Here is a 15049-nt window from a genome sequence, read left to right as displayed (position 1 = left end):
CACACAATCGTAGCCATGAGAACATAATATCTCCATAGAAAAAAAAAATTAAAAAAATTACAAAACCTAATTTCCAACCGACCTTATATTGAATGATGAAATTATATATAAAAAATTCAATTAAAAAAAGAAAAAATTGAATTGAGCCAACTATGACTAACCTTTTAAATTCACGACTAGCTCGTGAGAATTGGATTACCCAATAAAAAAAAAATTAAAAGGACTACGATCTCCAAATGTCAACCAACATAATATAGAAAGATGATATTAAAAATAAATTAATTAGTAAAAAAAAAAAAGAGACAAATATGTCTTCTTAACCTTGGACAGTCTCTGGAGGAAAATAGCTTCACAAATACTGCTGTTCATGCTCCGGGCAAGATGGCAAACTCCGGTTGTCCAAGTAGTCCTGTGTGAAACATCTACCAGCTTAGTTACTGCACTCTTACCAATATCTACCTAAAATTCTTGATACGAATATAAACATAAAATCTATATAAAAGGGCACTCCAATCCCTTTGAATATCTGCTAGGGAAGTGCCTAAAAGACACCTGCTACATACGATACAAGGATATCTTTATAGAAAAAAATTAAAAAATTAATTATTGCTGAATATTGTTGCTGGAACATATTAACTAAAATAATTAGAACCAAATTTTACGTTAAAACAAATTGAATCCTCGCTTTTTTTTTTAATAGAACAAAACACAAAAACTGAAAAATAAGAGATTAAAAAGAAAGGAAGAATAACTCACTGAAGAAAACCAATGGCTTCCTATTGACGCACGCTGCCAATGGAGAAAGGTATGGTCACTGTGCGCATCTCTGATGTGGGGCGGACTCTCTTACATGTTGACATATGTGTTCATCATTTTTTTCAATTTTTACTCACATCAATTTATGAGCATTTATTTTAAATTATCAGATTTAATTGTTTTAAATTAATATAATATATATATTTTTATCAAATCAAGCATTAATTTAGTGTCGGTTTTTTCCCAATATTGTTAGAGCCATGCGAAGCCAAAGCCAATTGAAGTAAATCATTAAATTTAATTTTAAATTAAACTAATTTAAAAGGATAAAAATAAAAATAAAAACTTGAGTGACAAAAAAAAAAACTCATGACAATATTACAATTCACAATAATTATTTTTGTTTTTCTACAATAAATCCCAAAGATTTTTTAGTTTCTTTGAAATATACTGACAGTAAAACCAAAATTATCTTTAAACCCGTAAAGTTATTAAAATCAAATCAATTATATATATATATATATATATATATATATATATATATATATATATATATATATATATCTACTAAAAGAACATTAACAAATTGGTGAATATTTTTTTTTAACTTTCAAAAAACAATTTAATGCAGTCCGTTACGCGACGATGAGTAGATCCCTTACTATTCCAAGCCCGCTGTCGGTGAGGTCAACAGATGGACAAATTTGCAAGTAATAATAAACCATCATTTTTGTCTGTACTTTTGCTTTATAAATAGGAGGCAGTAAAATCTTTTAATAGATGATTATGATACTGTCTTTCCTTCCATACACCTTCCAAATGGCCCAAACTCCATGTCATTCTTTATTCATTGTCGTACGTCATGTATCTATACTGTTATAATTTAAAGTATATTTTATTTAAAAATATATTAAAATAATTTTTTTATTTTTTTAAATTATATTTAATATTAGCACATTAAAATAATCTACAAATATGTAAAAAAGTTAATTTTAAATATAAAATTTAATTTTAGAAAAACCGCATTCCATAATAGTCTCTACCAAGTCCCTGTTGTCCCGAGTTTTGCTAAGCTAGTTGGATTTTCTAATTTAACACATGATTGTGTTGAAAAATCCAATATGATACAGGGAAAAAATTATTATTCATAAGAAAATATAAGTTTTTTTTGTTAGAATAAAAAAGAAAGAGCGACAAATTAATTGAATCTTTTTATAATCATCTTGCTTTCCTGTTGTTTGGACTTTCCAATTTAACTTACGGAGCCAGCAACAACTTAAAGACTTTCCTGTTGTCCCATGGAAAGGAAAAAAATAAAAAAGTTAAAAAGAGGTGTTTTTTTCTTTTTTTTAGTAAGGGCGCTTCCTCCCTCCATCTAAAACCTTGTTTTTTTCTGGTGGTAATTATTTTAATTATTTTTTAAAGTATTTTTTATTTTAAAATATATTAAAATAATATTTTTTATTTTTAAAAAATTATTTTTAATATCAATACATTTAAAAATATATTAATTTAAAATAAAAAAAATATTTATAATTTTTTTAAAAAATACTTTCCTACAGCAGTGAACCCTCACGAGACCGATACCTTTTCTCCCTCACCGTCTCTCTCTCACAAGCCGACAGTACCGAACTTTAAATCTGTCTTTCTGGTATAAAATCCCTTTCAAGACCCTTCATTTTCCACAACAAGAAGTCAGAACTTCCATCGTTTTTATTTCTCTGCCTTTTGAAGACTAGCCAGAGTCTCTAATGGCTACATCTTCTCTTGCAATTTCCCCAAGAAAACTCCGATCTGATCTGTATTCCTATTCCTACCAAAATGACTCAAACACCCCACTAGTCATTGCTGTTCTTGCTTCTCTTATTGAGAGAACCATGGCAAGGAATGAAAGAATTGTCAAGAACTGCACTTGGGCTTTATCTAAAGATACCAGAACTCGAGTCTTTGATTGCCACGAGACACCAGACTTGACAATTCAATCGTATCTTGAGAGAATTTTTCGATACACTCGTGCAGGACCTTCAGTTTATGTTGTTGCCTATGTTTACATTGATCGGTTTTGTCAGGCTAATCCAGAGTTTAGAATCAACGCAAGAAATGTACATAGGCTTCTTATTACTACTATCATGGTGGCTTCTAAATACGTTGAGGACATGTGAGATCTCTATCCTTGTCTTTCCCTCTTCTCCTTCTTGTTTTCTGAAACTTCTTTCCTGTTTTTGTGATGATTTTTGGAAATGATTCGGATTGTAAGCAAACAACTTTCCAAACATTGAGGTCCTTCTTGGATTTAGTGTTCTAATATAAACGAATCTATTATTGAACAGGAATTACAGGAATTCTTATTTTGCAAGAGTTGGGGGATTGACAGCAAATGTAATGAACAAGATGGAGCTTGAATTCTTGTTCTTGATGGGTTTCAAATTGCATGTGAATGTAAGTGTTTTTGAGAGCTATTGCTGTCATTTAGAAAGGGAAGTAGGCATTGGAGGTGGATACCATATAGAGAAGACTTTGAGATGTGCAGAAGAAATCAAATCAAGGCAACAAGAAGAGAAAGGATATAATCAGATTGCTCGAATTATGTTGTAGAGTAATTTTGCTCTTGCGATTTTGCCTGCCATGATGGGTACCGAGTAGAGTATTTCTTGTTTGTACATACTGATGTGTAAAATATATCATGATTTCTTGGCATCTTGGGTTTACTTTTAAAGTAAATACAGACTGCAGAGTGATGTAGAATTATAATTTGGTATTTTGGTTTTTGAAAGAGACAAATCACTATCGATTTGCTCAATTTTGTTCATTAAAAAAGAATTTTGAATATCAAATTCATGTTATAATCAAGTACCAGAAATAGTGGCATTGACCGGCAGAAAGTCGAACAATCACTTGATTTCAGCAACTGTGTAACATGACTTGAAAATTTCAACCCAAGTCATACTTCCCTGTTCTGTTGTACACGGAAGAAAGCAAGTAACTAGGTTCTTTTTAATGAGATTAGCATAAAAATCCACGAAAAACTGAATCAAGCCTGCATTTATTAGCTGTCTTGTTTTGAAAGAAAAACCTTCTCAGCTGCCATTTCACTGTCATCTATCAGTTACCAACTCGAGGATGGAGAAAAGGAGCCTATCTCTATAATTATATAATTATTTAAAGATTGTTTGAAATATTAATAAAAAGAATTTTTGTCATTAAATATATTAAAATAATATTTTTTAAATTTTTTAATATTAATATATTAAAATTAATTAAAAATATCAAAAAATAATAATTTAAATTTAAAAAAAAAACACGGTACAACCACGTAATCAATCACCGTCCGTCTTACTTGTTTTTGTCTTTACAGTAATTAGGAAGGAAGAAAAAAAGACTTAATTAAAGAATAGCTAACTAATTAGACATCGATGGTGATATGCAGCAATTAAGGAAGAGCACCGTCCCTTCATGTAGAAACATCGCCAAAGGCAGGCTATGGCACCCGTACCAATTTATAAGCTAAAATAACATTATGAGATTAACGTGATAGTTAAGTAGATATACTTAATTTTTAGCTATTAAGATTTAAAAATCTTTAAAAAATAAATCATGTGAATCCCTTTATCCTATATAGATTATTTATTTATTTATCTTTAATATAAACTTCATTTTGATGGATTGTTAAACTTGGCGTGAAAGAAAAAATATTGGTGAAGCAAGAAGTAGCCGCAAGAACACAAATCAAGAGTGAAAATCTCAAAACCAGAGCTCTTCTCGTTCGTAAATTCTTCTGGATTGATCATGGATACTATAAAGTAAGGCAATTGTTTTTGTTCCCTTGATTTTTCTAACAATGCAAGTATCATTACCAGCAAAGCTAGTTCAACCATTGACCTACCTTATTGGATTCTTGTTTGGTTTGGCAACAGTAGCAGTATTTTATGAGAGAACATTCAGAAGATACATTAAACTAAACTATAGTGTATTACCAGCAGAAGACAGGTGGGAAAGAGGAAGGGAGGAGGGCACTGGAGCAACAAAAAACAAATACTAGATAAATCACAGAAGCGTCTCCTGCTTTTGGTAATTAATCAATTGGGCACCGAATCGATCTTTTATAATGTTGTAGCAGTTTGTCCTGTTCTAGTGCATCGAGAAAAATAATGCTATGTTTGTTTGTGTCTGATTAAAATTGAAGTGGCTCCATCACCTACCGACGAGCTGCCTATATATTTCATGCTCCCAATTTAATTTCACAAATATAGATTTGTATATTTTGGTCCAATTATTAGGTGAAGATTTAGAGCTACCTTGTGCAATTTCTAGATACAGAAATTAAGTTTTTTTCACTCTGATATAAAGGTTGCATCCGAAAAATTATTTTCAAAGAAAATTATTCTTGATTGATGTATAAGTAAGTTTAGATATATTCCCCACTTAATAAAAAAAAACATCAAATCATTGATTAAACTATTTATTTATTCTAATATCAATTAGTCCAAAACCTTTTTATTTTATCAATTTCCTCAAATATAATCAACATTAGACAACATCATCCCTTCATTCGTCCGTTGTTAATGGTACGTAGTTAAAACATTTCAACAAATTTGGACGTTATTTGGATGTGATGTATAAGTTTTTCTACAAATGGAGCCATACTTATCCCCAATGTGTTCTAAATGACAATTTTAACATCAAATCATAATAAAATTCTCCACTTTAATAATAATTTTAATGCTAAAACTGTTCTTTATGAGAAATTGGGACTTATTTTGGCACTTTGAATTGAAGAATAAAAGGAGCACATACAAATTACATGCAAATTAGATGGAAATTCTTAATTACCAATGTACAAATACCAACAATAGTTGATGAACAGAGGGGTTATATTGCACTTGGAGTAAGATTGATAAAATCTAGATCTAGGACTCAAATGATAATACACTAGGAGTTAATTACATTGAGATTTGCCCCTTAATTTAGCTGTAATAATTAATTATGACAAATTCACTAGTTGTTTGATTGGCTGCCCATCGATCCTTTCCATCTATGTATTAAAGAATATAAACGAGAAAAGGAAATTAGATGGGGTTTTAGAGTTTGTTTTACATGAATTTTTGACTTCCAGTGAGACTCACATGGTTCAAAAGTTGTTTTCTATAAATAACTTATAATAAGATAAACTAAAATGACTTTAACTTAAAAATATGTTTAGTAAAAATAGCTCTAAATAATTTTTTTAAAATACGGTATAAGTTATAAATGATGAATTTTAATCAAATCAGAATTTTGATTTGATTGAATAATAAAGTTTTAATTTAAATAAAAAAATTTATAATCAAATAAATCTATAACTTCTTTGAGTTAAAACCTAAAAAATAATTTAAATCAATTTACAAAAATAATCAATAGCTCAAGTGGGCGAAAGGGGCGAGGTCCCATGAGAGATCTAATCAAACACTTGCATCTTTTGCTTATGAAATAACACTGTGCGCATTATTTTGGGGCTAAAAGCAACTACTTTTTTCTTAACTACAAGGAGCTGGTTGGCGTAAAGGGCAGCTCTCTCTAACCTCAGTTGATGATTTCGATGTACGGATTGCCCGTAAATTAAAGAGGGACAAGATTGGTGGTGGATCCTATAATTGGAGGCATCCCATCGATTTGTTGTTGAATGAAATCGAACAATTTTCAGTCCCAAATCCGAATGCATGATTAATAAAGTATCGAGTGGCAATATTTCTGGGAAAAAAAAATATAGGGCAGGAGAAAGAAGGAAGAAACCTGGGTTTTGTGCTGTGTAATGTATAGTTTATGAAATTAAAATAGCCGAGGCACTGTATTTGGTGTACAATTAGTGGATTGTTTTTTAATGTATTTTTTTATTTAAAATATATAAAAATGATTTTTTTTATTTTTTAAGATTTATTTTTAATATCATGTTTTGAAAATAAAATAAATAAAATAAAAAATTCTAAGTTTTTGTTTACAAATGCTTTTAAAACGAAAAATAAACACGCTACATGCTATCATTGTTTACTACCACTTTCTACATGGAATCACATTTTCAACTCTAAACCTCTTTACTTTAATGATAACACAACTAAGATTGTCTCCTGTCAACACCCCTTTATTTCGTTATTAGTAATCTCTAATGATGTTCTGTGACTCGAGCGAGCTCCTTTCCCAAGCTCACGCTCCACCCATCTCATCCTCAACTCACTTGAGTTTAACCCAGTTCTTGTTCTGCCTTACGAGTTACGACTTGGAATTCCTTTGCGTGTAACTTGAGATTATCACATTTAGTCTATTCACTATATCTCGACTTCATATGATAATCTTTTTTTTTACTACATACTGGTTCATATGTTAAACAATTGAAGATAGTATTTAAGGCAAGAAAAAATCATGCATGTCTTCTGTTTTACGACGTGATTTGGAGAAAGATTCTGATTTGTCTTTAGTTGATTTAATCCAGTTTAAATTAAGTATTTATTTGATCAAATGTGGAAAGAAGAAGGGCCAAGCTGCCTTTTGGCAAATACATAAGCCCATTGTATTTGTTAATCACAATCTTCCATTCTAAATTAATCACAGCCACGAACGAAAATTTGCTGAATGGGCGCTGGATAAAGTTGAAGTAGCTCCTGGCATCAGATAGGTTTAATTTTAGAAATATGAATTGGAGGCACTTGATCATTTGATTTTGTTGTCGTATACATACATGGAATAAGCTAAACTTTATTGGGCACATTTGTTGTTCATCGATTAAACACGTAATTTATTCCATACTAACTATTTTACATGCACTTCCGATTAATTTTTCATTTAACACCAAAAATAAATATAATTTTTCATTTTACATGCACCTCCGATTAATTTTTCATTTAACACCAAAAAATAAATATGATAGCATTTTATACTTGTTTTTGGACATAAGAATATTTTAGTTATAAAAATAGAAATTTATGAATGTATTTAATTAAATAAATTAAAAATTTATTTGTGTATCCGAAACAAATTATAAAACTTAATTTTTAACTAATTGAAATTAACCTGCTAAATCCTTAACTAGGATCATGCATGAACTCAATTGCATTCAATAATTTTTTTTTTATAATTTTTAGTTTAACAATATAATAAGAAAAATAAATGTATGTAAAAATGATAATCAACTAAATATTACAGCATCTATTTTGGGATCATAATAAACTTACAAATATCAAACCGAAACAAATCACGCTGCTCAATTAAAAATAAAAAAATATTAAATAATGATATTTTTTTAAAAAAAAGTAAGAAAGATTAATAAAAATCCAATTGTGAAGGATCAAATTGAAAAAAAAATAAAAGGTTAAAAAGCAAAAAAAGGTTTTTTTTTAAAAAAATGCTCAAATACGCAGGCGCCAAGCACACCCCACACACCTAGTTCTGTCTAATTCTTGTTGTTTTTTTATGGGGTGAACGACCTATTATTTGCTCTTATTTCTTTGAAAAAAATAAAAACATATGATGTATTGTCTGTCTTTCCTCATATTCCAGCCATTGTAGTGGCTATGAAATCAAGGCTTATATTTTTTTAAATGGAAGCCCATTTTTCTACTCATGTTTGACCGAAAACATTCTAAATTCCTTGATAAACATGTATGTGGTCTCAAACAACCCAAAAATTTATCTAAAAATTCAAAATCAATCCAAAACTAAAAAGCTACTCAAGCTTAAATTTGTTATCTCAGGCAAAGTTAAAGGCAAATAACATCTAGAATAAACTCCTCTAGTCAAACGGAACATATTAACACCAAAATTAACCTTTTCTTTCTGGCCAGAATTAATGTCACCCAATACTTTCTTTATTTACCACCATAATCCAACCACTTTCTCCTCCACTCTCAAACCATGGAATATTAAAAAATGAGAAAAATAGAGTTTTGGATCAAAATTGATTTTTTAAAAATATTAAGGAGCCCAAAGTTTATAAATTGAAAAGTATGAGAATCAAAGTGTACTTTTTAATAAAATTTCAAAACGACCATTTATTTTCATTGTTTTTTTCTCTTTGATACTTTTTCTTCAAATCTTGTCATTGGTTTACAAATTTAAAGCAACTGGACTTTAAGTCGGACCCAAAAAAAAAGGAGAAGGGTTAAAATAAAAAAAATAATTTAAAGTGAAGTCACTGTGAAATATGAGACGGTGAAAAATGTTCTTTGATACAATGAAACTTCCACACAATTTAGAGTTTTTTTAATTTTATTGCCAATCATCCACAACAATATCATATTCTTTTTTATAGTTATAAAACTTGTTCTCTAGCCTACGTAGGTTAACAATATGATCCATCGATTTAAAATTTGCTAGTTTTATTAAAGACTGATTTTTTTTAACCAAAATGTTATATGAGGAAAAACTAAGACAAAATTATTTTATTAAAAAAATTCAAAATAACATTATTTAAATTAAAAAAAAAGGTTAACTTGTTGACTTGCGGATTGATCTACGAATCCACAACCCCACTATACCCAAGTCTTATATCTATGCAAATACTATATATTTCTTGCCATGATGGTTTTTGCTTGCAGTTGCACTAAAAAAAAATAAGAACAGAAAAGAAAAACCTTAATACAGATACATCCTGAATTATGTCCACCCTGATTCTACTCGGAAGCTTTGGGAGCTATTGAATCTGATCGATCATGTACTAGCTCTTGGAATGCTGTTCTCAGGGATATTTCGATAACGTTCATCCTTCAGAGATCCCGGGTCTGTATATATAATCCTGCATGTCCTCAGAGAAGGGAATTCTAGCGCAGACTTTCTTGCCAAGGCGGGGTTCTCCAATCTCTACCGTTCGTGCACTGACCTAACTCTCCTCCAGGTTTCTGTTGGACACCTCTACTTTGTTAGCAGATGCCATTGGTGTGGCCTTCCTGCGGCCTTAGTTGGTCCTAATTTACTGTACCAAGAAAAGGAAGATTGCAGCCGTCCCCAAAACAAATCTAAAAAGGAAAAAAAAAAGACAAAATATTTGAGTCATACTAAAAATGAGGTCCAGGAAAAGCCCAGGTAGACGCAGCTGGATTGGACCCAGTCGAACGATTTACCAAACCGATATTCAAGCCCAATACAAATCCCATTGAACCTGGTCTATGTTTATATCCTGGGCCATTTGGCTCTGCAGAGAAGGGAGGATACCCTTCATAAGCAACTAGCATTCTTCATTACCAAGAAAAAACAACTAACATTCTAATGTTTTCTTTTTAATTTTTGGTCACGAAGGAAAGATTAGAATCTGAAGTTATTTGAAGAGAGGGAGAAGTGGATGCCTGCTGCGCTATGGATTCAATGGGGGCGTTGGCCTTTGCTAACTTGCTATGCTTTCTGAGACCATTGGATCAGTTCATTGTATATATTATCCTGCCTTGTACCTTCTTGTTTCATGTTTACCATGCAATCCATAAGCTCTAGCAGGAAGGGTTCAAAACTAGTGAGAGAGAGAGAGAGCAGAAGTCCGACTACAAATACGGAGCATTATGTTTGCTATCCACAAAACATAATCTAATCTAAATTAAATGATCGCTACCAACATAGTTATGAAATCTAGTTGAGATCCTTAAATGTTGATTTATCAACTCGAAATCGAGTTTTATTTAGGACTGTACTTTTATTATTAAAATGATGTTTGATTTTATTTTTTAAAATTATAATTTAAGTTAATTAATTGATTTATTAATCAACTTGTAATCCAATATTGAACCGACTCGACTTCTAGTTGGATCTTACAATTAATTATGACCATCATAATTATAATTTATAAAAACCACTTTGTCTAGCTTTTTAGAATTTTAACAATTAACTTACATGTTTTCTATTTTTACTTTCAATTTTTTTCAAAAACAAAGAACTAAAGGAAAAAATAAAAATAAACAATAACCCTTAAATACCTCAAGTGCTAGGCTTTCGAATAGCTAGTTAGCTGCGTTAAATTAGTTGATTCGGAACCAATAAGTACATGTAGACTGAAGACCTATCAAAATTTTCTTTTGGGGGAAAGAAAAACATGTTAGTATGTTGAAGGAGCATTTCTTATTCCTGGAAAACATTTACAAAAGACAAACCATCAACAATTTTTCTTCGTGACTTCGGAAATCGGACCATATTTTTTACATTTTCAACATCCATGTACAAAATGCGTCGTATTATTCAAATTCTAAAGAATGAAGAACCAATCGCTTCGTTGATGAATGTCTTGCATATTTCTAGTCTTTGAAATAATTTAGGCTGCAATTACTGAAAGACAGAGAATATTGTAAGGATAATTTGAAAGTTTAGGTTACTTTCACATGGAAACTTGTTTTCTAAGATAAAGTTGTGATTTTATCATGTCTCTTGAGTTGTTAGCTTAGCTCTTAATAATTTTATATTATATTTTAATATATTTTTTTGAATAAATATTTTTAAAATTAAACAGATCTATCACAATCTTATATTTAATTTCAGAACAAAAAGTGAGGCCGAAAGATTTGAATTCATTAATGTTTGGTCACAAAAGCTCTATTATTAAGTTAAAAAAAACAATCTTAATTTAAAAATATAAACTATTGGAAAAAAACCTCATTAATGATTTAAAATTACTCGGTACCATTTTTTCTTTATACAAATCGTAGTTAAAAAAAAAAACAGAGAGAAAGAGAGATTGAACTAGTTTAGTAGTGTTGAATATTTGAGAAGGAAACCATCGTGCATGGTGCGTGAATACTTTCGTCTTTCAAGACCTATCTCAGGATGTCTTCTGTGCTGCTTTCTTAATTCTAACTGGGATAATCCTAAGTTGAAGCTATTTTGGGCTTCTGTACCGTCCATAATAATAAAAAATGTTGAATGCCTGTCTCAAAAGATTCATTTATGTGCATTTTCTGACTTTCCATATGTCACCAGGCCCAGAAATATCATTTTTAGTGATTGTAGAAGTTCCTTTCCTCAAAGTATATCTCCATTCACAGGCATCTCCTGATCGCGTTTGTTCTCCTCTGGAAATTATTTGAGTTACTTTCTGTTTCATCCATTAAAAGTTTGCCGAATAGGGTTTTGATGCAAGTGTAAAATGCTTGCATGTGCATTTTTTTGGAGATCCATTTTCTGTTTCGCCTACCAGCAATTTGTCCGTGAGGATAATTTCCTCGCCACTTTGGAAGCCCTGTCTAATACTTCCTCAAGTGAAAACGATGGCCATGTGCAGCTTCTATTTCCCTTTGTTGAATAAAAAAGAAAATTCCATTTTAATTCTCTTTCAAGTCTAATCTTGACAATGATAGCCACGTTTGGGTCTTGCTTGATTCATGCTAGAAATTAGTCAAAACAAAAACCCCATTTATTGCAGAAACCACGATCAAATCACTGTTATCAATGTAATTGATCTTATATACGAGCTCCTATTACCACAAAAAAAAAAAAAAAAAACAGCTTTAGTATGCTAATCTCATTCAAGTTAATTAGTTAAAAGAAAACACTGATAATTCTATACATTATGGGTTTAACAATAGCAATGCAAGGTTTTGCTCAAATTATATGGTTGAGTGAGTCACTTGATGGATGTTAACTATGTAGCTTGGTTGCTTAATATAATCTTGGAAAAATATTGGATTTGATATGAAATACAACTAGTATTTAAAAAAAAAATAAAACTACCCATCGACTTAAATTAAAATATATGCACTGATTAATTAACAATCACATATTAAAGTTGATATAATTTTAGTCCAAAATTAATTTGATCAAGCCGGTCTGCGCAGAATTAATTAATTAGTCAGGCTAAATGATTCTAACATCCTTGTTAAAAAATAATCTTGCTTAATACTTTCTTTCTATAGAAAAATAAAATAAGAAAGGATTGACTGTATTCCATATGTAAAGACAAGAGAGAATTGATTATTTATGAATATAACTTGTTACTATAATCTCTCATTGTATTTATTATAAAACATAATTATATCATCAATATTTTCAATCTCTTTTTCCCATAAAGGGATACTAGAAATAAATGTATTCCATGAATTTCAATGGTTGAGATTTTTCGAAATTGATTTTTTCGACAAAAAAAGAAGAAATAAAACAAAAAAGAAAGAGAATTTTCATATACCATTTTAGTCAAACCTAATGAACTTCTTAATGAAATAATTATATATATAAAAAAAAACAATGTCAAGATAGCATCATCGACGTGAATAAAAGTGTAATCACAAGTAACACAATTAAATAGATAATAAAACCCCCCAATCCCCGCCAAATATTACGTGCTGTTATTTTCGAATGATGTGGACGCTCACGTGGAAAGTATGTGGGTTCATCTCGACCATTCGATCAAGATTCAGGTATGTTTTTCAACGGCCTCGAACCCCCATTAACGGCAAAATCAAAGAACAATTTTCGCTTTCAAATTGCAACTGCAAAATCTTTACGAGGAAGAACCGTATCCCCTTGAAGACGGAACCTTGTCACATTGGAAGAAAACGTAGGAAACGTACACAAAACATGGTAGGACCCACTAACAAAACGGGTCCATGATAACGGCCTGGTGGGCCCATCGCACAGAATAACCGTCTCAACTAGCAACCGTCATGATTTATCAAGTTGTCGTTGATTAAATTCTTACAGTAAAGAGACCCAATAAGAAAAGATTACGAGTCAAATTAAGAAACCATTAAGAGATATGACAGTGCTGAGAGTTAATTGAGGTTTCAGTTTTATTTTAATAATTTCTTAAAAGTAGGCAATGTGAATTTATTAAATTCGCGTAAAAGAATAAAAAATGAATTAAAATGTTCAACTGCAAGGAACATTTTCATATAAATGCATCCATTTAGGATTTTTTTTTTTAATTTGATTAGATAGAGATTTAGTATTAATATGTAAAAACTAGTTCTAAGATTTTTCTATTAAAAAAAGATGGTAAAATTTTTAATTTTTATGAGCTATTTATATAATACAATGATTGAAAGTATATTAGTGGTTGTTTTTTAATATATATATTTAAATTTATTTTTATAAAAAAAATTAATTTTAGCCGCAATGTGAAACAGAGGCTAAGCCATTAATATAACAACAACATGAACGTTTTCTAAATTATTTTCATTAAAAAATAAAATTAAAAGAAAAGATTAACTAAAATATTTTTAAAAATAAAATTTTAAAATAATTCTCTTCATCCGTCTCATTCTTCTAATGATGTGCAATGGTACTAGAGCTATCTCTAGCATTATTATAAATTTAAGATGTTTTATTAAATAACAAAGAAAAGCAAGAAAGGAAATGGAAAGGAAAACTGCCTGCGAAAATAATCAGAAAGGTCCATTTAAATTTACATTAATGAAAGATTGAGAAAATTAAGATGCATTAAATTAGAAGACTTGCCCTGTATGGAAATTTAATTAGCACTGTGTCTCTGATAAACAATAAAGTAAATATAATTCATGTTGAATATTACGTAATTAACAAACTTGAAAAATGAAACGAATTATTTTTTATAATATCATCAGAAGAAGGAATTAAAGGGCATTATATTTCAAAGTTAACTCTCTTTTTTTTGTTCATTCTCAAATTTAATTTAAAATAGCCTGCTAATGCATCGAAACAATTGAAATAAAAACCAGCTAATTAAGCTTAATCCCAAAAAATTGGAAAAATTAAAACCCTTAAATTCAGGTATCATTTTCACAATTTACTCATACTTAATTTTAGGTGGCATTTGACTCTAATAAGTTTCAAATATTAGGCCCTTTTTCATGCATTGAAAAAGAAATTGATAATTGATAATTGAAAACACATAGAAATTACTACACACACGACATAATATTTAATTCGTCTTGAATAAACTGATAATTGAAATCTGTCAAGGAAATCTTATATATATATATATATATCTGTTGCCCAGCTCCAAAGGACCAAAACATTAATTAGCTCGATGGTTAAAAATATTTATTTATTTTTATTAATTTTTTTAATTTAATCTTTAATGTCAACTTTCAAAGAAACATATTTTTCTAAATATATATTATCTATATGTGAGATCTATCTTTAAAATCTAAGATTGTTTCATATATATATATATATATATATATATATATATATAATATTGGTCCTTCTTAAGAGCGTGCACTTTACGTATCTTACAATTTGTCTTGTACCTTGAAAAAATGGAACTCAATCTCATTATGCCACGTGCCCACTCATGCTTGTACTCGTTTGAAAGTTGAAACCATGCAGCGCTCTTTTTCTATAAATACGAGTCTATTTTTCCATTTAGACCCATCAT

At 29.9% G+C, this 15049-nt stretch overlaps 1 protein-coding gene across 1 annotated transcript; it reads left to right on the top strand.

Annotated features, from left to right (window-relative positions):
• The first annotated feature begins 2403 nt into the window (after positions 1-2403).
• Positions 2404-3576, top strand: LOC7497348 (cyclin-U2-2). Its single transcript, XM_002320673.4, has 2 exons — positions 2404-2914; positions 3087-3576. Exons 1-2 carry the CDS (start codon positions 2508-2510, stop codon positions 3349-3351), a joined length of 672 nt encoding a protein of 223 aa, XP_002320709.1. The 5' UTR covers positions 2404-2507; the 3' UTR covers positions 3352-3576.
• Positions 3577-15049: the final 11473 nt, after the last annotated feature.

This window comes from Populus trichocarpa, chromosome 14, assembly GCF_000002775.5.
Source record: "Populus trichocarpa isolate Nisqually-1 chromosome 14, P.trichocarpa_v4.1, whole genome shotgun sequence".
NCBI lineage: Eukaryota > Viridiplantae > Streptophyta > Magnoliopsida > Malpighiales > Salicaceae > Populus > Populus trichocarpa.
The sequence above is the reverse complement of the archived record's forward strand: the minus strand, read 5'-3'. Positions and strand labels throughout refer to the sequence as shown.

What these genes read in the sequence shown, in the direction of transcription:
- LOC7497348 (XM_002320673.4), top strand. Translation starts at nt 2,508, where the DNA reads ATGGCTACATCTTCTCTTGCAATTTCCCCAAGAAAACTCCGATCTGAT. An exon ending in TCTAAATACGTTGAGGACAT is followed by an intron (nt 2,915 to 3,086) that starts GTGAGATCTCTA and finishes ATTATTGAACAG; the next exon opens with GAATTACAGGAATTCTTATT.